Consider the following 23,154-nt stretch of genomic DNA (forward strand, 5'->3'; position numbering starts at 1 on the left):
ACAAGCACAAGGAAAATGAGAGAGATACGGCAGATCTATTAGAGCAAAAAAAAAGTCCATTTTGCAAGCACTAAAACAATATTTTGAATCTCAATTAACATCAACAAGCTATATATAGGGATGACAATAGGTCAGTACTTGCTTAAAATATACTAACTGAACTCAAATTCGAATCTGAATATGATTATAAATTAGGTATTCAAACACATATTAAATCTGTTTAAAAATTCATTTTTAATATCTAAATCCATCCCGAACCCGATTATACTTACCTATTTAAATACCGATGTTAAATCTGACAATAACATCAATGTTTATTAAATGTGTTAATGTATGAAATATACTCACTTGCAATGAACATATATATGGTAATTGTAATAATTATTATTCGGAAAATGGACATTAAATTCAATAAGCATTCTTGTAACATAACATATTTAATGGAATAGAAGGATCGTTAAAGGCTCCCGTTGAAATTTGATGAAAAACAAATTTATTGGCAGCCTCCGTATAGTGAATCCCATCCCAATTGACTCGAGCTGATGGGCGATCGCATGCACCTACAACTACTTGACTACCATTTACTGTGATTGTATCTCCACATCGAGCATTATTATCGTAGTTGTACATTCCTCCATATCCACAACATGCTATCAGTGGAAGCTCAAAACCTACATATCATAGCAAAATCCGATGAACTGGACTAAGTGCATGCACTCGACAAATCTAATAATAATATTTGTTATAGTCAATATGTTAAAATTGATAATCAATATGTTATACTGTATAACAATTTCAATGATTAACGGATTTTTTTAGGTGGCAATCAATTATTGGCTGGATATATAAAAAAGGGATATAAACTCAATATCTTCAAAGTATTTTCCATCCAATAAGAATAAATCATCTTAATTGAGTAATCATTATCATAAATCTTATATTCTAATTCAATAAAACTAAATGCGAAAAATTACGTGGCTTACCATATTTTTTAGGTGAACTGAATAAAGAATACTTGACAGAATAGATGTCAACATATATAAATGTTGCTGAAGAAAAATTCTTCCTGAGTTCAACTATGGACTCGTTTAACTTGAAATTGAAGTACTGAACTATTTCATTGTAAGGTTTTGCACATCCAGCACTGTCTTTTTCTGCAGGAAAATTGACCAGAATATAAGGAAGACAACCAATTGGTCCTGTGTTATGAATCCAAAATGTTCTTGCTCCCAAATTGTAAATATTCTGCATCAACATTGCATTTACAGTTAAATAATATTCATAATTTCCCTTATTTGATTAATCGTGACTTAAAATATTATAATAACCTTAATATATAGGAAAATAATTTATGAAGTGCCGTAGTACCTTAATATTTTCAGAGAACTTATTGACAATATCTGGGACAGAGGCCTTTACTTGTTCAATTGACATATTTGTCAAAAGCCCATCTCCAATGTCGTTTTGACCTATATCAAATGTGTATAATGCATTGGGGAAAATTTCTTCTTTTGGCATTAATTCTGCAAATACACCACCTGCAACATAAGAAATATATACATTTTCATGAATTATAAACGACCGATCGTTTTATTTAATTATTATATCTTTTAAATTGAAAATACAAATTGCACAGAATACCCTTTTTCCTTAGAATTTGAGATTTGAGTTTGAATTGCAGAAATTGAAGGACTTGCACCTCAAGAAAAAAGGGACTAGATAGACCATTAGGTATAATACTAGATGGTAACGTGATGGTGGATCCTCCAGTGGCAAAATTGGCACCAAGTGTAAAATTTGTCCCCATTGAATTGAGATATGCACTAAGATATGGATGATTGAAACTCTTGGCTGAGACAACAAAATTAATTGTTTCAATATAGTAATTTACCAATAATTTAATATCACTACATTTAATTAATCACCAATCCAACAAAGAACAAAGCTTTACATTTTTTTTTTCTTTTTTTTTTTTTGTTTTTAAGTTCTAGAGATGACTTCAGTATTCTTGAGTCTAAACTTACTGGTTATCGGAATACATATTAACATAAACACACATGAACTAATTAAGAAGAAACAGAAATTTTAATGTAAGAATTACTTACCAATAAAATCTATTATCAACCTTCCATCAGAATACCTCTCTGGAGGCATATCATCATTGTAAGTCTCCCCATAAGGGAAGCTAGGAGGAGTGAAGGCAGCCGGCATTGCGCCAGTGTCGGAATTCGAGTCGCCAAAGTTAAAGATTGCTGGAAACTCACAGCTTCTCAAAGCAGATGTAGGGTTCAAAATTACAGAAAAATTAACAAAAAGAAAGCAAAAGCAAGAGATACTGATGGTAGAATTGTTAGTTTTTAGAAACTCCATTTTGGAACTAAGCCAGCAAAGTAGCTTTAAATTTCAGAAATGAAAGATGGAAATTTATAAAAAGTATATATATACATATAAAAAGTTTTACTTTGTCGTATCAACATGTCATTTTATTTAAAAGGGAATAGCAGACTTTTTCTTCCAATTTTTAATGAGTTGATGGAGGAATATCCAAGCCTGCAACTTTGTTATGATCACCTTGGAAGTAATTAATAACAAGACGGACATAAAAAAAAAGAATCACAATAGAATGCTAGAAGATTCTTAAACCCTAATCAACAATGTGAATTTAGCTAATCATATATATTAGCTGTTTATTATATATAGTACAATAATTATAATATGCCTTTATAATCAGTTATCTAATCTCAAATTTCCTCTATAACCAGAAATATTTAAGATCAATAACCCTTTAATTATTCTATAATTTAATTTCATCTCCACGATTTAGGAATCCAATATTTCTTATACATAATAATTTAATGAGTAAATGTTACGGCAAGCCATATTCAAAGGGGTATGTGGATCAGAAAAAGCTCCAGTAGAAATTTGATCAAAAACAAATTTGTTGGCAGCTTCAGTATAATGAATTCCATCCCAATTTACTCTAACTGAAGGACGATCACATGACACCACTATTTGGCTCCCATTCACTCTTACATTATCTCCACATCGAACAGACCCACTAAAATTGTACATTCCTCCATATCCACAGCACGCCACAAGTGGAAGCTCAAAACCTGTAAATCATACCACAAATAAATAGTTTAGGAAATTTTAGCAAATTTAATTCGAAGTTATTTCTTTTATATAATCAGAAATATTCTGAATTACCGTATTTTTCTGGTTCGGCGAATAAAGAATACTTGACGGAGTAGATATCAACATATGTGAATGCAGCTAAAGGCAACTCCTTCCTGAGTTGAGCAATGCTTTCCTTCAATCTGAGATTAAAATATTGAGCTGCTTTATTATAAGCTTTTGCACAGCCTGCACTATCTTTCTCTGCTGAGGGAAAATTTGTCAAAACATAAGGCAGACAACCAAAAGGACCTGTGTTGTGAATCCAAAATGATCTAGCTCCCAAATTGTATATGTTCTGCGTCACAATCCCTCCATTAGCTTTGTAAAAAAAAATGTGCACTAATAATTTTATTGAGGTACTTATGCAAATTAAAATATGGATCTTATCACCAACAAGTATTTGGATGAATAGTTCAATACTATTTTCCGTTAAATATAATGGAGAATTAATACTCGCTAAAAGCAATTTACCCTACAGTGAATTGACTCTAAACAAGCAGGATTTAGTACTAGCGGGCAGGGATACCTATAGAAAGTACAAAAGCAAATAAATTTTACCTTAACGGATAGTGAAAAGGTATTGACGATATCTGGGATAGAAGCATTCACTTGTTCCACAGACATGTTATTGGCAAAGAATCCAACATCAAATTCGTTTTGACCGATGTCAAACGTATATAGAGCCTTTTCAAAATAATCTTTCTCAGGCATCAATTCTGCAAATAAACCTCCTGCAGACAAAATTTAATGAGAGACCCGTTCGTTTGCATGCACGAGTGAAAAATAATTTAAATTTGTACCTTTTTCTCTGATAATCTGCGATCTGGATTTGAATTGCATAAATTGGTCATATTGTAGTTGAAGGTAGAATGGACTATATCCACCATTTGGTATAACAGAAGGTGGTAGTTTGATGGTGGCCGCTGATGAAGCAAAATTTGCACCATGTTTGAAGTTGGCTCCCAAGGAATTGAGATATGCACTCAAATATGGGAGATTCAAACTCTTGGCTGCCACAAACATATAGATATTTATAAAATAATTGAAGATAGCAAAAACTCAAATATTAAACAATATATATATATATATAATACTTTTCTTCCTGTCTCCTCCATCTTCTACTCAAAAGCGAAAACCTGAAATTCCAATTACTGTTTCTTCTTCGTGAGCGTTGAGTTCTAAGTTCTAAACATATCATCTCAAGTTGGAACAATCAAAACCATGGATTAGCCTTCGATTTATGAACAAGAGTTGGTGATATAGAAGATTGATCTGGAAAATGCAAGGTTTGAGAGCCAAGCTTAGTGTGGCAGTTCTTGTTATACTAACCATATGGATTGCTCTATTGGCTTTGTATGGTTTGATAAAGCCCATTTCAAATGGTTGTATAATGACGTATATGTATCCTACGTATGTTCCAATTTCTACGAATGATGGTGGGTCATCTGCAAAGTATGGATTGTACTTGTACCATGAAGGGTGGAAAAAGATTGATTTCAATGAGCATCTTAAGCAGCTTAGTGGGGTTCCTGTTCTTTTTATTCCTGGCAATGGCGGCAGCTACAAACAGGTAAGATCCTTGGCTGCAGAATCTGATGGGGCGTATCAAGGAGGTCCACTTGAACGGACATTTTATCAAGAGGCTATCCTGACTCCTGAGGAGGAAGGGTTAGATAAAAAGTGTAGCTGTTTTTCAACTACCTAACCAGTATGCTAGCAGGCTGGATTGGTTTGCTGTAGACCTTGAAGGTGAACATTCAGCAATGGACGGCCGAATACTTGAAGAACACACAGAATATGTTGTATATGCTATACATAGGATTTTGGATCAACACAAAGAATCTCGTGATGCCCGAGAAAGAGAAGGTGCTGCAACCTCTGGTACTTTACCAAAAAATGTGATATTGGTTGGTCATTCTATGGGTGGTTTTGTTGCTAGAGCTGCAATTATACACCCTAATTTAAGGAAGTCAGCAGTTGAGACCATAATTACGCTTTCTACACCACACCAGTCACCTCCTGTGGCCTTGCAGCCATCATTGGGTCATTATTTTGCATATGTGAACCGGGAATGGAGGGATAGATATGAGATTCAAAACACTCGGACAGGACATTATGTATCAGATCCATTGCTCTCTCATGTTGTTGTTATCTCCATCTCTGGTGGCTATAATGATTATCAGGTACGATCAAAGTTAGAGACCCTGGACGACATTGTGCCTTCTACTCATGGATTTATGATAAGTAGTACAGGCATGAGAAATGTGTGGTTATCGATGGAACATCAGGCTATTTTATGGTGTCATCAACTAGTTGTACAAGTATCACATACTCTCCTTAGTCTGATAGACTCCAGAACAGGTCTGCCATTTCCTGAAACTCAGAAGAGATTAACAGTATTTTCAAGAATGCTTCGTAGCGGGATACCACAGACATTCAATTGGATGAGGCAACCACACTCTCATGCACCCATTAAAGATATAAAAGATGCTTTTGGCTCTCAAGTGCATGCTTTATCCAGTTGTCCCAAAAATGTTCACCGGAATGATGATGGCCTTGAGAGGGATCTGTACATCCAAACTACTACGATGACTGTTTTGGCCATGGATGGGAGGAGGCGGTGGTTGGACATACAAAAACTGGGTTCAAATGGAAAAAGCCATTTCATCTTTGTGACAAATCTTGCTCCATGCTTTGGGGTTAGACTTCATCTTTGGCCTGAAAAGGCGAAATCAACTTTGGACTTGGCTGCTAGTAAAAGGGTTGTAGAAGTGACATCAAAGTTGGTGCAGATTCCTTCAAGACCAGCACCAAGACAGGTTGAACCTGGTAGTCAGACCGAGCAAGCGCCACCATCTGCCATTCTTCGTTTAGGTCTGGTGGATATGCGCGGTTTCAGATTCCTGACCATCTCAGTTGCTCCTCGTCCAAGTATTTCAGGCAGGCCTCCACCAGCAACATCCATGGCACTTGGGCAATTCTTTAACCCAGAGGATGGGGAGAGAAATTTATCCGTTCAATCGATGCTTCCATCTACCCATTTACAAAAGGAAATATTTTTGGAAGAGGATCATCCCCTTGCGTTCAATCTATCATTCTCCATTAGCTTAGGACTTTTGCCTGTTACTTTTTCTCTGAAAACTATGGGCTGTGGAATTAAAAGGTCTGGGCTTCCTGCTGAAGAGGCTGGAGACATCGAAAGCATTAGGCTTTGCAAACTACGGTGTTTTCCACCTGTAGCACTTGCATGGGATCCTACTTCGGGTCTTCACATCTTCCTAATTTGTATGGTGAAACTATGATTGTTGACTCCTCACCAGCAACGTGGAGTTCTATTCAGGGATCTGAAAAAACGACTGTTCTGTTGCTGGTTGATCCTCACTGTTCATATAAAATAAGTTTCGCTGTTTCTGAGACGGCAGCAGCAAGCAGGTTTTTGCTTTTGTATAGTTCACAGATAGTTGGTTTCTCCATTGCAGCTATCTTTTTTGCTCTAATGCGGCAAGCACACGCATGGAATCTTGATTTGCCCGTACCTTCAATGTTGACAGCTCTGGAATCAAATTTGAGAATGCCATTACCGTTCTTACTTCTAGGGGTCATACCCATTTTGGTTTCTTTGCTCATTTCCTTGCTGATGTCTCAACCCCTTCCTCCATTTGCAAGCTTCATCATCATTTCAGTGATTTGCTATTTATTTGCAAATGGGTTCATAATTCTGCTTACATTTGTTTCCCAATTGATCTTCTATGCGGCTGCCATCATGCATGTTTTCATCAAGACAAGGTGGCAAGGATGGGAAGGAAATTTTTGCTTAGGATTCCTTCATTGGTTTATTAATCTCTCCTCCAGTTTCTTTTCATTAAAGGTCGTAAGGGTTCTAAGAGGTAATCCCTTACTTGTAACAGCGCTGACTGCAATTACCCTTGGAAGCTTTGTTCATCCAGCGCTGGGTTTATTCATACTTCTCTCGTCTCATGCATTATGCTGTCATAATGCATTGTGCAGTTTTTTGACGGCTTCCTTTCGCAGCCATGCACGGAGAAAGGAACTGTTTGATTTTAAAGATCAAGGAAATGGAAGAACTGAGGAATTGGCATCTGAATATGAAAGTGTTTTCAACCGGAATTCAACAATTGAGGAGAATAGCATGGGTAGTCCAAACTCTTCAAAAAGTTTCGGAGACACACAATTAGAAATCTTCCATCACCAACAAGGCTTGCTGATCCTGCATCTCCTTGGAGCACTGATGTTTGTCCCCTCTCTTGTGGCTCGGTTGCAGAGAATAGGATTGGGTCATAGCTTTCCGTGGTTCCTGGATTCAGCTCTTTGCATTGGGGTCATTCTTCATGGTATCTTTAATTCGAAACCCGAGAGCAATTCCTTGTTTGCCTTCCCAGCCATTCTTGGTAAGGAATTGAGATTGGATTTTGTCTACCTACTTGCTGGCTATTATTCCTATCTGTCTGTCTTGGGCTTGGAAGCATACAAAGTATTTTATGCCATGTCTCCCATAGGGTTCATATCCTTTGTTTTGAAGTTATTACAGAGCAGGGAGAAGGGAGAGCCGCGTTTTGGAAGAAAGAAGCATTCTCATAAACAATAAACTAGCTTCTTCTGAAACTCATACATAAATACATTACAGAGGTCACTGCACAATCCTCATCATGTCCCATTTCTAGAGATCTGGAATCCACTTTACTTGCAGGTGAGGAATGTAACCTAAACTATGGATCCAAGATACGAGTAATGGAAAAAAAGGTAAAAGGGAAAATTTGTTGTGATTTTAGTTAGGCAATTTTTATGCAGTGGTGCATTTTTTGTATATGATCATCATTTTGGTCTGAGGTTGGTGAGAACTTGAATAGCAAGTGAAATGAGAGATTGATTTTGTAACATTGCGCTGGTGGAAGATGCTCTTACAAATTGCAGAAGTGTAATTCACCCCGAGATATCGGACCAGTTAATTGGTTTGTAATACTACTAGCTGCTTTATTACTGGAGGATTGAAGTACCAAAAAAAAAAAAAAAACTTTTCTAAAACAATCTGAGTTCGCCTATAAGGGGAAAGATAAAAAAAAGGGGAAGATTATTATTAAAAAAAAAAAAAAAAAAAAAGGAGGAAGAAGATAACTAATTATAACTCACCTATAAAATCAATTATAAGCCTTCCATCAGAATCCCTTCCGGCTGGCATGCCAAAGTAAGTCTGTCCATAAGGAGGGGTACGAGGACCGAAGGCAGCAGAAAATCCTCCAGTATCAGAATTTGAATCACCAAAGTTAAAGATTGCTGGGAATTCACAGTTTTTAGAAGTTGCGTAAGTTACAGAAATAAAAATGCAGAGGACAGAAAGAGAGATGATATTGATAGGCTTGTGAGACTCCATATATTGCAAGTAAAGTACAGTACTGTATAAGATTAGAAACTCAACTGGGAAATCTTATCTTTTATATATATATATAAATGAAGGTTCCTTGTCTCTCTTGAACTGCTATATCTGCCAAAATTAATGACAGCAACATCACCCATTGACTGACTTTTCCAAATTAAATTTAGCTTTTTCAATTTCTAATGCTAACTGCTAAGCAAATTCAAAACTATAAAGCCAATTAGGTCACGCTAATGGTTACAAAATCGTTTTCTTATTCCTGGATGCACCAATACAGATTCTCAAAATTTAGGTCATGCTTTAATTTCTAACTCTTTAGATTTTTTTGAGTTAGGTATGGTTGTTTAGGATTGTAAAAACTTATCGGCTAGTAGATTTATGTTGCAGTTAGATAATCAGTTGACAAGCAAAGTGGGGTTTCACCCTCTTGCTCCAACTTTCTATAGTTACAATAGGTTTTATGTTTGGGATAGTACTCCACCATAATACTTGTTGTCGTTTTATACTTACACTTATTCTGTTATTGATCTAAAGGAGTGGGATCTTGTCAATTTTAATTTAGTTTAACGATATTTTCACATTTTCCTTAAAAATAATTGTGATTTTTGGTAATTAGTTCTTAATTCTCTAATTTTATCCAGGTACCTTTGATCATTTATATAATATATTCTCTTTGAAAAAAAAGGCCATTTAGTTTAAAATTGAGACCCATGGGCTTATACATTGTCAGGGGCTGAGAGTAGGTTGGAACATTAGAAATAGTTGAATGGCATCCAGACTTAGCCCAAATTAAATCAGATTACAAATCCCATTTCTAATTGAAATCTTAAAAATTCAGAACAAAGCACTGCATTATTATTATATCCTTTACCTTTTAAAAAAAGAAACTTTATAATTTTGCAAACTCTGTACCAATTTTTTTCTTTTCATTCAAATTTCTCAACATATTAAAAAAAATTCTATTAAAATAAATACAACAAATATGTCTTTTTTTATGGAAAGGGCAGAAATAAAGGGCGATAGTGGCCTACCTCTTATCTTCAAAATTTTTTTTGACAATATATTGAAAATTATTTTATCTAGCCCTCTAAGTTTTGAAAATTATTCTTTATCCCCTGATTTTAAAATTTGATTTTAGCACTAATGGGGAAGATGAAATAAAAATAATTTAAAATACTATATTACTCTCCCTAAACCCTTAAAATAAATATATATATATATATATATATATAATTTGACTTTCACATATATTAAAAATTATAATTATTTCTAATATAGAAATACGAATATCCTTTCATACATCCTCACTAGAAAAAAACAAAAAATATGAACAGTTGATGATTTTTTTGGTCAGATGAAATTATCTTTGTATGGTGTTAAATAAAAGCAGGCCCACCATGGTTTCTCAATTGTTACGTCTATCATCCTTATCAGTTAAGTTTACCATATGGAAAATATCGCGCAAAAGTACTTAACCTTTAAGCTTTCATGGCGGTATATAACAGAGGTTAGATATTCACAATGAGTAACAAAATAGCTAAGTGAGGGTAGTGAACAGTTATACTCAAACAGGAAGAAGACATGTCCGACTTGCCGGAAGCTTGCATAGCAAACATACTGTCGTTTACGGATCCTCTTGTTGCCTGTAATCTGTCCATGGTTTCTTCTACATTCAGAAACGCCGCCAGATCCGATACCGTTTGGCAGAGATTTCTACCTCCAGATTGTGTCTCTATAATCTCTCGCTCCTCCGATCCTAATCTTCTGCTGGCTTATTCTAAGAAACAGCTCTTTTTCAGCCTCTGCCGGAACCCAATCCTCATAGACGACGGCAAAAGGAGTTTCTCATTAGAAAAATGGACAGGAAAGAAATGCTTTATGCTTTCTGCCAGAGATCTCAGGATTGTTTGGGCCGATACTCCTCGCTACTGGAGTTGGAAGTCGGATTCTGATTCCAGGTAAACCTGACTCGGCTATAAATTTATTATCAAATGAACATTACTAATAAATTTTTAATGTGTTTTTTATATGAATAGATTTGCAGAGGTGGCGGTGCTTATTGATGTGTGTTGGCTTGAAATAAGTGGCAAAATTGATACGAAAATGTTGTCTGCGGTAACAAATTACGGTGCGTATCTTGTGTTCAAGCTCAATCCAAATAACTATGGCTTACAGCCACCAGCAGAGGCAAAAGTGGGTTTCAATGGAAGTGAAATCGCTACGCGGAGTGTTTATTTGGACTTTATTCCCCGGCGCAACTCACAAGCGGCGGCGGGGTATCCGAAGGAGAGAGGAGATGGTTGGATGGAAGTTGAATTGGGTTCGTTCTTTAATAACGATGGAACAGATGAGGAATTAGAAATTAGCGTTCTGGAAGTGAAGAATGGTAATTGGAAGAGGGGTCTCATTGTTGAAGGGATAGAGATTAGGCCAAAACTGGCTTAATAAAATAAGTATCATATTTCCTGATTTGAGTTTGCAGCGCAACAATTAAGAACTTGTTGTTTTTCATTCTTGAAATGAAGAAATTAATGATACACGCGAAATTGGAATGAAGAAATCAATTTGACTGATGAATAGATTGTTCACAAAAACGTTTAGCCGAGTTGGGATAGTGAAGACTGAAGGGAGTATATGAATTTGTTTGCATATGAATATTGGATTCACACATATGCGTCCTACCATCTGCGATAATATGCTAATTTTAGTAGTGAAACGAAGGGCAAAACAAAAAAATATAAAATCCTGATGTCAAATTATCAATTCTCCACACACCTTTGAAGACGAAGTTGAGCTAATTTGCAGTGATTCAGAATTCTTATAATTCGTTGACGCTTTAAAAGCAATTCAGTTCCTGAAAGCAAGAAAATATTATAAGAAAAATATTTTGTTAAGATTAGGACTACACGGACAGAGAAAGGATATTTATCTCAATAAAGTCAATCACCTCAGTACTTCAATTTCAATGAACACAGTAAGAGAAAGGGGAAACCGATAAAGCAAGCGTAGAATCATATAATCAACAGAGAAACAACAAATTTGGGGAAAACAGATTTCATGATAAGATGGAAAAGGAAAATTACCGGTGGATTGAGCATGAGCTCTTCAATTTCCAATATAAGAACAGGTTTACCTCAATTCATTCAATCACCAAAACATTGTTACGGTCCTTATGGCCGTAGTACTCAGACGTGAGCGTTTCTGGATGGGAAAAAGAAGATGCAAGGCAAATTTTTTTTTGCTTTTTCCTTCTTCATAAATGTTTAGGATTCAGATTAGGCAAGGTAAACAGATAGAGAATATGAGGTTAAATAATAAAGAAAAAATTACTATTTTGTTTGTTTTTACATTATACCATAATTAAATTATTTTATCTTTAATGTGTGACCCATTCATTTTTTCAGAAGCAAGTAGAAATTAAAAGAAAATATAATATAAATATACAAATAAGCAAGCTTCTATTTGCATTAGGAGTTATAATTATAAACCATTTATATAAATGATAAAACTTTTAATTTGATTTAAGGGATTGATCTGAGTTAACGGAACAATAAAATTATGCTATTGATGGCAAGTATGCTCCGGTTGATGGCAACTTACTGCTACTGTCGACTGCATGATAACAAAAATAATACAAAATAAAACCATCGTGGAAGTGAAAATGGCAACAATAACCCTAAAAATAAAACTATATAGATAAAGTAGTTAATTATGCTAAAATATAAGAAAAAATAGTTAATTATTCCTGTATATATATTTTACGTTTTTCTTCTAGTTTAACTAAATTAAAATCTTACTTAATTGAGAATTATATACTAATTAAATATTTAATTTAAATATAAATAGAAATTCTTTCGATTAATATAATAAGGTTTTTTTTTTTTTTTGTAAGAACCAAGGATATTAAAAGTTAATAACTCTAACTGAGAAGTTTTATCCTATTGATGACCTATTTTTGGCTCCACATTTCTTGCTGGAGATGTGATTAAAGCCATTACGGAGAGGATGCACTAGTTCGTTTCATTCTGATAGCTTATCGAAACAGCCAATAAGCACGTAAAATACTAAACCTTATCAAACATAATTGTTGATTCAGCATCCACATGACCACATCACCCTATATAAAAATGTGTTCTTTTTACAAAGTCGAAGACCATTTGCATATGTTCATTTCTTTATCTCGAAATATAACACTTCGTTTATACCGTTGCCAGCTTACAAATACACCGATTAAGTGTCTGTTCCGTAAAATTAATTATTTTAATAGCTGTTAACAGTTTTAATAGCTTTTATTTATTTATTTATTTTTTTTTTTTGAAAGAGAGCTTTTAATTATTTTAGTAACTGTTATTTTAATAGCTTTTAGTTATTTTAGTAGCTTTGCATGAAATACTAAAAGTTAAACGTTACATGAATTAACTTTTTCATAAAACGCTGGTCAAAACACTAGAAATTACTTAGAAAGATGTAAGATGTAAGCTATTCAAACAAATAATAATTAAACGCTACTAAAACAGCTAACAGCTATCAAAACAATTAATTTTGCTGAACATACCCTGGAGTGATTATTAATTCAGGCACAACAATGACCCATCAAGTAATGAAACAACTTTCCCTTTGAAGCAATACAGTTTATCAAAAAACTATATAAACTATTAAAAGTAACATCACCATATTGATAAGCATGCTAATTTCAAAACAAACTGAAAATTAGATATGTAAAATTTCATTTTCATTTAATTTAACATGTACAAGCATCCAATTGACTGAAATATCATTACATAATTATATGAACTGAAAGCATGGAGTAGCAGAGCATCCGATCAAGAATGAACAGAAAAGTGATGACCAGGGAGAGGGAAACAAAAATGTATCAGTAATGTCTCACCGCAATCTACTGGTTGAATTATCTCAAACTCAAGATATCACACTATTATTCTACAATAATATCTGAAAACTGATTATGAACTTTGCTCGACCCCTTCTTTTCAGTTCCCAGCAGTACTGCTCTGTACAAGTTTACCAGCTCACAATCTAAAAATTGAAGGTAAATGCACAAGTAAAAAAAAGAAAAAGACTTAGAAACTTGTTTACATGAATATATATATATATATATATATATATATATATATACCACAAGACAACTTTGCTATGGTTATTGAATCATTGATATGCTTCAATAAACATGAACTATAAAAATGATAGCTCCAACACATCACATATAGACTGGATTGCCAGACCGTTCAAGAGAAGAAGGCTGTAAGGCACGGATTTTCACATCATATTTTCTACGTTTGGATTCATTGACTGACGATGAATCTGAACCATCTGATACAATTGGATAAGCTAAAGTTTCATCATCATAAGCAATTCCAATCTGATTACCACACTTACGACAAAGAAGTTTGGTTCTCCTGCGGAACAAACCCCATGAATTCTTTGAAAAATAAGGTATGCATTGGACTTCTTCAGTCTGAGTAAATCGGCTCTCATCAATATTAAAGAAGGAGATGATCCCTCGCTTTATGGATTTTCCATATTTAGAGCCAATGGTTGAGGTGTTTCTATTGGAAGAGCTTAAGTTCAACTCATATCCACAAGTGCCACAGCTGCGTCAAATATTTTAGTTCAGTCTTCAGGTTTCAGGAAAAAAAAATTCGAAGCGAAACGACCAAAACCACCAGAATCCAATAAAGAGTGTTCAAAGACCGTAAACAAAGTAAGTTCATGCCATCTTATTTGTTAATGATACTTAAATTAGGTAATTTTATTACTCTTGGCATTTCTTGGCAATCCACTTTTAGTTCGAAATATGGTGTGACCAGAAATCAGATATTGACAAATTGCATAATTATATAAAATAAATATAGTTCATAATAGTGAACTTCTGATAGGAAAGATTATAAGCACCACCAATGTTTGATGGGCAAACAACTGCATTGTGATTCACCAAAATCTATTAAGATTATCGAAACCACAAGTTTGCAAGTTTTCAAATAATTTCAGTTCCCAGATAGTTTTACTATCCACTACATTAATCAGGTATCACTTTACATCGAAGCTTTTTCCGTGCCTTCGCAATTGACACCAAATGGAGACACAGAAAAAGCTGAAAGTATATTGGAGAGAACATTGATTCAATGCTAGATAACCGCTGGCTAAAAGAAACTTTCCCAACAAAACAAAATAAATTAGAACAAACATTGAAATTGAATTCACTAAAACAGGATACCATTTTGTTAACAGGAGATACTTAAATTTCAAGATACATTAACTTCAATGTAAGGACTAAGTGTGAATCAACAAATAAAATGCCAGATGTAGCAGAAAGTACCAATTCATTCATTTTCAATCCTCCCGTGAGTATCACTAATCCGAAAAAAGGCATTATTCTATATAGACTTAGAAAATACTTCAAAATCCCATCTTTAGAAATTGACTATAAATATTAATCTAATCCAAAAAAAAAAAAAAAAAAAAATCAATTTACAAGCATTAAGTTTAAGATCATTTCTCACAAGCTGATCCACCAGCTATCTTGGACAAACTAAGAGTATTCCGAAGAGTAATTTATTGGAAAAAAAAAATAGTAATTTATTCCAATCTGCAAAAGCTAACGATTCGAAATCAAGAACCCATCTAGCAAACCAGTTTCTTTCACACGAATTAAATTTAAGTTCTCCAAATCCCAACAAAAACAACTGTAATTATCATTAAGTAATAGAGAAAGGAAGAAGAACCTGTAACTAACGTCTCTAAGAGAAGCAGAGGAAGAAGAAAAGGACTGATGGTGATTCCAGTCGAGATAATTTTCCTTAGCAACCGCCGATTTCTCCATTAGAGGACTCTTCTCAAGGGTAAGGATCGTGGATTTAACGGTGACGGCACTATTAATTTTATTCCTCAGCAATAGTTAATCGATGAAGAATTTCAACAGCTTTAATTGGGTTGGTGACAATCGTGTACCGCCTGAATCGGGTGAGTATAGCAACCCGAGTTCAAGGCAAGCAGCTCCTACAGAGAGGGAAGAAAGAGAGAGGGTTTGCCACTATAGAGAAGAAGAAGAATCAAAGCAACAAAAAGGCAATGGTGGCTCCTGTAGGCTGTCCTTTTCTTCGTGATTACTTGGTTTAAAACCGAAACGTTTTCTTATTTATATAATATTTATTGTTTTAAAGATTAATATAGCAGTGTTAGTACAGGTCATCTAATTTACGTGTTTAATAATTAGTGTTTCATTTTTCTTATTTAGCTATTAACTAGTAGGGCCAGCACAATTAGGTTAAATCCATCAAATCAAATCAAATCGGTTTGATTTATTTAATTTTATATTTACTTCTCTTTTTATCTTATCCAATCATTTAAATTATATATCAAATTCTTTTTAATTTAATTAAATTACTCTTTTATTTCATCTAATTACTCTAATTTCAATAATTCTTCTTATTAATCTGTCAATTTTCAAAGATTACAAAGTAATTATTATATTTTGTAATATAAAAGTAAAAGTGAAAGAAGTTAATTAGTATTTTCTTAATCATCTCGGAATACATATAATTTTGGATGAAATAGAAAAGTGAACTGATAAAATAATTTCATTTACACTTGAGTTTTTCTAAAAGAAGAAAAAAATCAGTATGTTTTAAATTGAATTGAACCAACTCAATGCGAACTTCTAGATAGGATTAAATTTGAGAAGAGAGTACAGTTCATTTATGGAACAAATTTAACTGGATTATTCTATTTCTATTTTGGAGGACATGGTTCAAATACACGTGTCATCTTTTGAGTAGTTAATGTATATACGTAATATCAACTGTTTGTCTGCCCGTAACAGGACTTTAAAAGAGCTTTGGCCTTTGGGTGACTATGATTAGTTTTCGTATATCATATCATAGTAGTTATAATTTGACTAAATGATTATCATTCACCACACAATTAAAATTATACCAAAAATAAAAATTAACTCTAATTATAATCTAATAACAAAATAAACAATAGTGCTTATACAGCGACGAAATTAAGAAAAATTATTTGGAGTACGAAATAAATTTTTTTAAATTTTGGACATTCAAAATATAAATTTTTATATTTTTAAGGATAAAATATAATTTTTCATAAATATTTTTTAAAAAAAAAATTATTGAGGGTGCGGTGGGTCTCTCACAGCTCCACCTAGTGCTGTCTGCTTATATGAACTTTTCAATTCTTTGAATAGATGAATTTCAATATATTGAATTATATCTAATAACAAATGTTTTAATAGCTATTAACTTTTTAATTGTTATTTTAATATTTATTAGCTGTTGTAATAGTTTTTAATTATTTTATTAATGGTTAGTTGTTAGATAGTATATTGCAGTCTTATTTAATTTAAAATGACAAAAAAAGATATTAAATATTTAATTAATTGAATTTGAAAAAAAAAAGATATAATTATTAAAAAAATTTAACCAATCTTTGAGAAATATTAAGGTTTAGAAAGTTTAATGTTTCATTAATCTCTAAGTTTTGTTTTATAAAAAATTTCATCAATCTCTAAAAATTATTATAAAAACTATGTTATTGAACAGTGTAATTAATAAAGATAAAATTCAAATTTGATAAACGCTAAAAACTAGCTTAAAAATCATAGTGTAAGAGCACCCTTATCTTGAAAAATTTTTAAAATGCTTTTTTACTCTCTAACTCTGAATCTTAATCCATATTCGGTATACTGCTCATTAATCACACAGTTATATGTCAGCAGATACGATGCAAAATACTAATACCGACAATTTTCGTTCTCATCGAACAAGTTTTGATGGTTGAAAAAGAAAATATAATCTCTTTGTTTTAAATTTGACCGACCAAACTCAGGAGGTTGAGAGATTGAGATGGATTTTGGGCATGTATGAACACTCTCCTTGTGGTGTTCAGACCAACCGAATTTCAAGCAGTAGCCATCATTGTTTCCTTGGATTAAATAATCTCACGTCCTCCTGTCGTGTCCTGCCACGTCAAAGTCAAAACTTTACCGTTACTCTTTGCATTGCAGGCCCAATTGGCCCATCAAGTAAATAAATTATTCATCTTTTATTACTTATCTGGGCTGATATTGTGCACCAGACTCAATTTTGTTGTTGCGGGCCTTGTGGTCTACGTACAAGAAGTTGTACCTTAGATTAAGGCTTACAAATTAAAAAGTGAAGAGCAGAGGAGGCAAGTACAATGATCCAGCGGTTCCTTCTTGTTGATTAAACCGGTGATTTCGGGTTGGTGCAGTTTAACTTTTTTTTTTTTTTTTACTGGGAAGTATTGGTTTTCTGACTGATTTCAAGCTAGTTATAGTCTTTTTTTTTTTTTTTTTTTTGAAGTTAAAATGGGAAATATTTTATTATGAAATCAAGAAATCAAGTACAACAGGAGGTGGTATAGAATCCCAAACCCCCAAGCCAGCTTCGGAATGTGTTCCAACTGCTAACATATGTGCAGCCACATTCGCAGACCTATAAATAAAATTACATTTAGCGACTGGTATCTCAGACAAAAGAGATCGGCAGTCATGAATTATCAAACCAAAAGCAGACGAATCATTTGTAGAAACATTGTTGATGACATTGGCAACTGATTGAGAGTCAGTTTCCAACAAAATATAATTCCATCCGCGATCCTTGACCCAGCTCAAAGCTTCTCGCAAGGCGATGGCCTCCGCTACCGTAGCATTGAAAAACCCCGGGAATCTCCACGCTTTGCTAGCAATAAACTCAGAGGCTGAATTCCTAACTATTGTGCCAATACCCACATAACCAGTAGCCACTCTAGTTGAGGCATCTATGTTCACTTTTAACCAATTAAACGGAGGTGGAGTCCATGTACGATCAAAGGTGACCGGAGAAGGAGCTACCAAACGATGAAGCTGAGCATCCTTCCATGCTTGCCAAACACCCGTAGCTAGCAGAATTACCGCCCCTGGATTCCTGTTTCTTTGACGCCATACCATATCATTTCTAGTGACCCATAATGCCCAGCACACCATAGAAATATAGTTCAAGTTCTCCAAAGTGGATGACGATGAGGCTTGCTGAAACCACTCCCCAAAAGATGTAGCTGAAGACCACCAATACCCAAGATGGGAAAGAGTCCAAACCTGTCTTGAAAAAGGGCAGTTGACAAGAATATGAAGAGTTGTTTCAGAGTGTCCAAGACATAGAGGGCAGATATCTTGAATGTCCATCCTTCGAGAGCGTAAATTTCTCCTACAAGGTAGAACATCACATACGGCACGCCAGATGAAATTTAGTGCTTTGGGAGGAATCTTCATCTTCCACAGTCGAGCCCAACTTATAGAAGACATAAAATGTGAAGCAAGAGGGTTATGCAGAAGTAACCTGTAACCACTCTTGACTGTGTAAGTACCTTTTGCATCAAATTTCCAACAAACTCGATCATCTCCCATCTGATTGCTTAAAGGAATAGAGAGGATACAAGCAACATCTCTTTCATTAAATAATCGTCTAATCCGCTCGACATCCCATCTTCTGTGCGCAATAAGATCCGAAACCAAGAAAGCAGTACTATTTAGTGGTCTGGGAGTGGAGATAAAAGAACACTCTTCGTTAGACAGCCAAGGAGAATCCCAAATAAATATGTTGGAACCACTACCAACCCGCAAATATAGTCCTTTTTGGATCAAACTCTTTGACCCCCAAATGCTTCGCCAAACATAGCTTGGATTTGAGCCGAGATCAGCTTCCAGATAACTACAATTTGGAAAATACTTTGCTTTCAAAACGCGTGCAGCCAATGAGTCCGGGTTTGCCATAAGCTTCCAGCCCTGTTTACCCAGAAGAGCTATATTAAATTCATGAATTTTTCGAAATCCAAGCCCTCCGAACAACTTTGGGGTGGCCATTTTGTCCCAAGCAAGCCAATGAATGCCCTGAGAATAATTACGCCCACTACCCCACCAGAATCGATTCATGATACATTCTAATTCTGTACACAAAGTCTTGGGTAACAAGAAAAGACTCATAAGATAATTAGGTAAAGCCTGAAGAACAGTTTTTAATAGGACTTCTCTTCCCGCACGGGAAAGAGACTTGAGTTCCTATGAGTTTAAACGCTTCCACATTCGATCCTTTATATAATTAAAGACCTCTCTTCGATTCCGCCCCATATGTGATGGTAGACCCAAGTAAGAACCTAAAGTATCCTTCTCTGTAACCTGAAGTAAGGAACATATTTGATGTCTGGAGTGCCGAGGGGTATTAGTGCTAAAAGTAATTGAAGACTTGTTGAAATTTATCTGCTGACCTGATTCTGCCTCATACATAGCCAAAATATGTTTGAGAGATTATGATTCCTGAATTGAAGCCTTCAAAAACACCAAACTGTCGTTGGCGAAAAATAGATGAGAAATTAATGGGCCACCCCGACAAACTCGAAAACCACTCAGAGCACCATGCTGAGTAGATATCCGAATCATGTTTGATAAACCTTCAGCACAGATGATGAACAAGTACGGGGATAAAGGGTCTCCCTGTCGCAAACCCCTAGTGGGAAGAATGGGCCCAAGCTCTCTGTTATTCTGTAGAATCCAGTACTTAACCGAAGTTAGACTAGACATGATAAGATTAATCCATAGAGCATTAAAACCCAAATTAGCTAGAATCTGCCGAAGAAAGGACCACTCCATTCTGTCGTATGCTTTGCTGATGTCCATTTTGACGGCTGCAGAAAATTCAGAACCCCTAGTCTTCCTGTGAAATGCATGTAAAGCTTCAAAAGCAACAATACAATTATCCTGAATATTCCTGCCCGCAACAAAGGCACACTGGCTTTCTGAAATCAGGAACGGAAGAATAGTGCGAAGACGATTTGCAAGCATCTTTGTAATGATTTTTAATAGAACATTGCAAAGGGCAATCGGTCTCAAATCAGACATAGACTCGGGGGATGATGTCTTAGGAATCAAAACCAAACCAGTCTCATTCAGATGAGCAGGGATAGACCCACTGTGAATTATCTCGATACAATTCTGAGCAATATCATTACCTATAACATCCCAGTAGCCTTGGTAGAAGCCAGGATTGAAACCGTCAAGACCCGGGGCTTTGTCGGCCTTCATGTCAAACACCGCTACCCGAACATCCTCAATTGAGTAAGGAGCTAACAAGAACTCATTTTGTTCCTCAGTGAGAACAGGCTGAATAAGATCGGAAACCAATGTAGAGGTGCAATTCTGGGAAGCAAACATATTAGTAAAGTAACGTACCATGAGGTCCTCTAACCCGGAATTCAAGTGACACCAGTTTCCAGATTCATCCCTCAGAGTAGAAATCAGGTTTCGTTGTTGTCGGGCTGTAGCACTTCGATGGAAGAAACGGGTATTAGCATCACCTTCCCGTAACTAGAACTCTTTAGCACGTTGTTTCCAAAAAATTTCCCTTTGTAACAATAATTCCTGATACCTGTTATTTGCCTCCAAAAATCGGACATTATCTCCTGCGGTACGAGAACCTCTTGTAGCAACCATGACAGCCATGCAATTCGCAAATTCACCTTTCTGATAATGTAGAAGTTCTTCCCCCCAAATCTCGAGGAGTGCTCTGCACCGAGAAAGCCTTTCTTCCAAAGCCAAATTCACCGTCTCTAACCAAGAACTCATAATCAGATTCTTGCAAGCAACCTCCCTCTTCCAGCTATTCTCGAAACGAAATCGTCTAGCCTGAGCCCGAGGCACAAAATGACGTAATTCAAGGTAGATCGGGAGATGGTCGGATGACGATTTATCAAGAACCATAGCTCGGGCTTGAGAGAATTTTCGTCGCCAAGAGTCAGTGGTCAAAATACGATCAAGTTTTTCCTCAATTAAATTGCCACTAGTACGACCATGTTCCCAAGTGAAGGCATAACCAGACATAGGAAAATCATGCAGATGTGCATCTGAGATAGCAGCTTGGAATCCCCGAATAAGATGACTAGGAGGAGGTCTTCCCCCTCTCTTTTCCGATGAAGCAAGGATATCATTGAAGTCGCCTAAACATAGCCAAGGCAAAACACTGTGAGAGGCTAAAGCACGGAGTAACTGCCAAGAATTATTTCTTCTATTTCGATTTGGCTCCCCATAAAAGCCTGTAAGCCGCGAAACACCAAAATGGTGCAAATCCACTTCAACATCGATATATCTAGAGCAGGAACTGATAAGATTAACTGACGAAACACCTTTCCATAGTAATGCCAAACCGCCGCTATGGCCAACAGAGTCAACACTAACAAAACCATCATAATTTAATAAAGTCTTTATTTCTGCAATTTTATTCGAATGACAAAGAGTCTTAATAAGAAAAATAAAAGTCGGCTTCTTATCATTTATAATGTCCCGTAAAGTACGTACTGCTCGTGGGTTGCCAAGCCCACGACAGTTCCAACTGATGGTACTCATGGTTGGCGGCGGGTCTGACTCACAGAACCCGCCAATGGCCCATTTTTTGAAACTGAAGTAATGCCCAAAACAGCTGGAATATCATCATGCAACATGGAGGGCGCAAGGTCCGTTCGTTTCCTTTTTGGGTCTACCATGATAATTTCAAAACTGTCACCTAATGTTGGGTCCACATTTGAAATGTTCCCTGCTGACTCATCCACCATAGGAGCATAATCATCTCCGCAAATCATGCCCTCTAAAACAGCCACATCTCCTTTCTGATTCGAATTTTGAAAGTTTCGGTCATTGGTGGCTTTTTCAACACCATCATCATGAGTAGCTGTATCCCAGGACCCACCTGTCTCCTCCCTCAACCACCGTTCACCTATTCGCAGGCTTCGCTGGTTAGAAACTCGAATGTCCGGACCAAACTTTCTGACCAATGAAATGCTTCCTGCGTTCAAGAGCTTACGGCAAAATCATTCAGTGTGCCCAAGGAAACCACATAGAAAACATATACTGGGTAGTCTTTCATATGCCAGTGTGGGATAGAACCAATTTCCAGCCTTTGAACGGAGCTTCAGTGTTTGTCGGATGGGATTACGGACATCATGTAAATATTTTAGTCTCATATAGGATCGTCTTGGCCCTGTGAAATTATTGGGATCGGACTCTAGAAAAGAACCAAGTTCGTTGCCCAAATGGACTGCCACTCTTTCAGTCATAAACCCATCATCAAGTTTGTGAATCTGGACCCATAAAGGAGTTTCAAATAGAGGAATTTCAGACAATGTAATATTACCTTCAACTCTACCGAGAATCAAAAGTTGATTGTTAAAAGTCCATGGTGCCATATCAAGAACTCTGTCCACATCCACCTTGTGATAAAATTGAAAACGGTAAAACCCAGTCCCCTCCTCATTGACTGACATTCCCATGAAAGGCCTCCATAGGGAAGCAAAGGTTTGTTTCATAGCCTGGAAGTTTATAGTTTTATCGATAAGAAAACGTCCTACCAGACAGAGAGAATTGTCAGAACCTGTAGAGAGCTCGTCGTCCTCTTCAAAAACTAGTCCATCATCTTCCTCACCGTTGACTGATAGTTTAGCCATCTCCACAGAAATATGTTTATCATCAGCCATGAGAAAAAAAAAAACTTGTCAATGACAAGACTAAA

At 35.5% G+C, this 23,154-nt stretch overlaps 6 protein-coding genes across 6 annotated transcripts; 2 read left to right on the forward strand and 4 right to left on the reverse strand.

Annotated features, from left to right (window-relative positions):
* Window positions 1-349: 349 nt before the first annotated feature.
* On the reverse strand, window positions 350-2,618 carry LOC149493527 (esterase-like). Its single transcript, XM_089725774.1, has 5 exons — window positions 2,106-2,618; window positions 1,642-1,851; window positions 1,369-1,538; window positions 984-1,245; window positions 350-671 (listed from the first exon to the last, which is right to left on the reverse strand). The coding sequence occupies exons 1-5, from the start codon at window positions 2,368-2,370 to the stop codon at window positions 409-411; spliced, it is 1,170 nt and encodes a 389-aa protein (XP_089581900.1). The 5' UTR covers window positions 2,371-2,618; the 3' UTR covers window positions 350-408.
* A 149-nt stretch (window positions 2,619-2,767) lies between these two features.
* Window positions 2,768-8,622, reverse strand: LOC105638936 (esterase). The gene is made up of 5 exons (XM_012222847.4): window positions 8,326-8,622; window positions 3,978-4,187; window positions 3,736-3,908; window positions 3,208-3,472; window positions 2,768-3,113 (listed from the first exon to the last, which is right to left on the reverse strand). Exons 1-5 carry the CDS (start codon window positions 8,564-8,566, stop codon window positions 2,839-2,841), a joined length of 1,164 nt encoding a protein of 387 aa, XP_012078237.3. The 5' UTR covers window positions 8,567-8,622; the 3' UTR covers window positions 2,768-2,838.
* On the forward strand, window positions 4,705-6,618 carry LOC105638935 (GPI inositol-deacylase-like). Its single transcript, XM_089725773.1, has one exon. The coding sequence runs from the start codon at window positions 4,941-4,943 to the stop codon at window positions 6,477-6,479; it is 1,539 nt and encodes a 512-aa protein (XP_089581899.1). The 5' UTR covers window positions 4,705-4,940; the 3' UTR covers window positions 6,480-6,618.
* A 1,401-nt stretch (window positions 8,623-10,023) lies between the features above and the next one.
* On the forward strand, window positions 10,024-11,142 carry LOC105638937 (putative F-box protein PP2-B12). Its single transcript, XM_012222848.4, has 2 exons — window positions 10,024-10,527; window positions 10,606-11,142. The coding sequence occupies exons 1-2, from the start codon at window positions 10,151-10,153 to the stop codon at window positions 11,012-11,014; spliced, it is 786 nt and encodes a 261-aa protein (XP_012078238.1). The 5' UTR covers window positions 10,024-10,150; the 3' UTR covers window positions 11,015-11,142.
* A 2,118-nt stretch (window positions 11,143-13,260) lies between these two features.
* LOC105638938 (hypothetical protein) lies at window positions 13,261-15,694 on the reverse strand. Its single transcript, XM_012222849.4, has 2 exons — window positions 15,310-15,694; window positions 13,261-14,178 (listed from the first exon to the last, which is right to left on the reverse strand). The coding sequence occupies exons 1-2, from the start codon at window positions 15,405-15,407 to the stop codon at window positions 13,785-13,787; spliced, it is 492 nt and encodes a 163-aa protein (XP_012078239.1). The 5' UTR covers window positions 15,408-15,694; the 3' UTR covers window positions 13,261-13,784.
* A 4,210-nt stretch (window positions 15,695-19,904) lies between these two features.
* LOC119371035 (uncharacterized) lies at window positions 19,905-23,089 on the reverse strand. The gene is made up of 4 exons (XM_089725927.1): window positions 22,498-23,089; window positions 22,024-22,431; window positions 21,022-21,859; window positions 19,905-20,919 (listed from the first exon to the last, which is right to left on the reverse strand). Exons 1-4 carry the CDS (start codon window positions 23,087-23,089, stop codon window positions 19,905-19,907), a joined length of 2,853 nt encoding a protein of 950 aa, XP_089582053.1.
* Window positions 23,090-23,154: the final 65 nt, after the last annotated feature.

Source organism: Jatropha curcas, chromosome 9 (genome assembly GCF_041381405.1).
Source record: "Jatropha curcas cultivar XTBG-Jc1 chromosome 9, XTBG_Jcur_1.0, whole genome shotgun sequence".
In the NCBI taxonomy this organism is placed as follows: Eukaryota; Viridiplantae; Streptophyta; class Magnoliopsida; order Malpighiales; family Euphorbiaceae; genus Jatropha; species Jatropha curcas.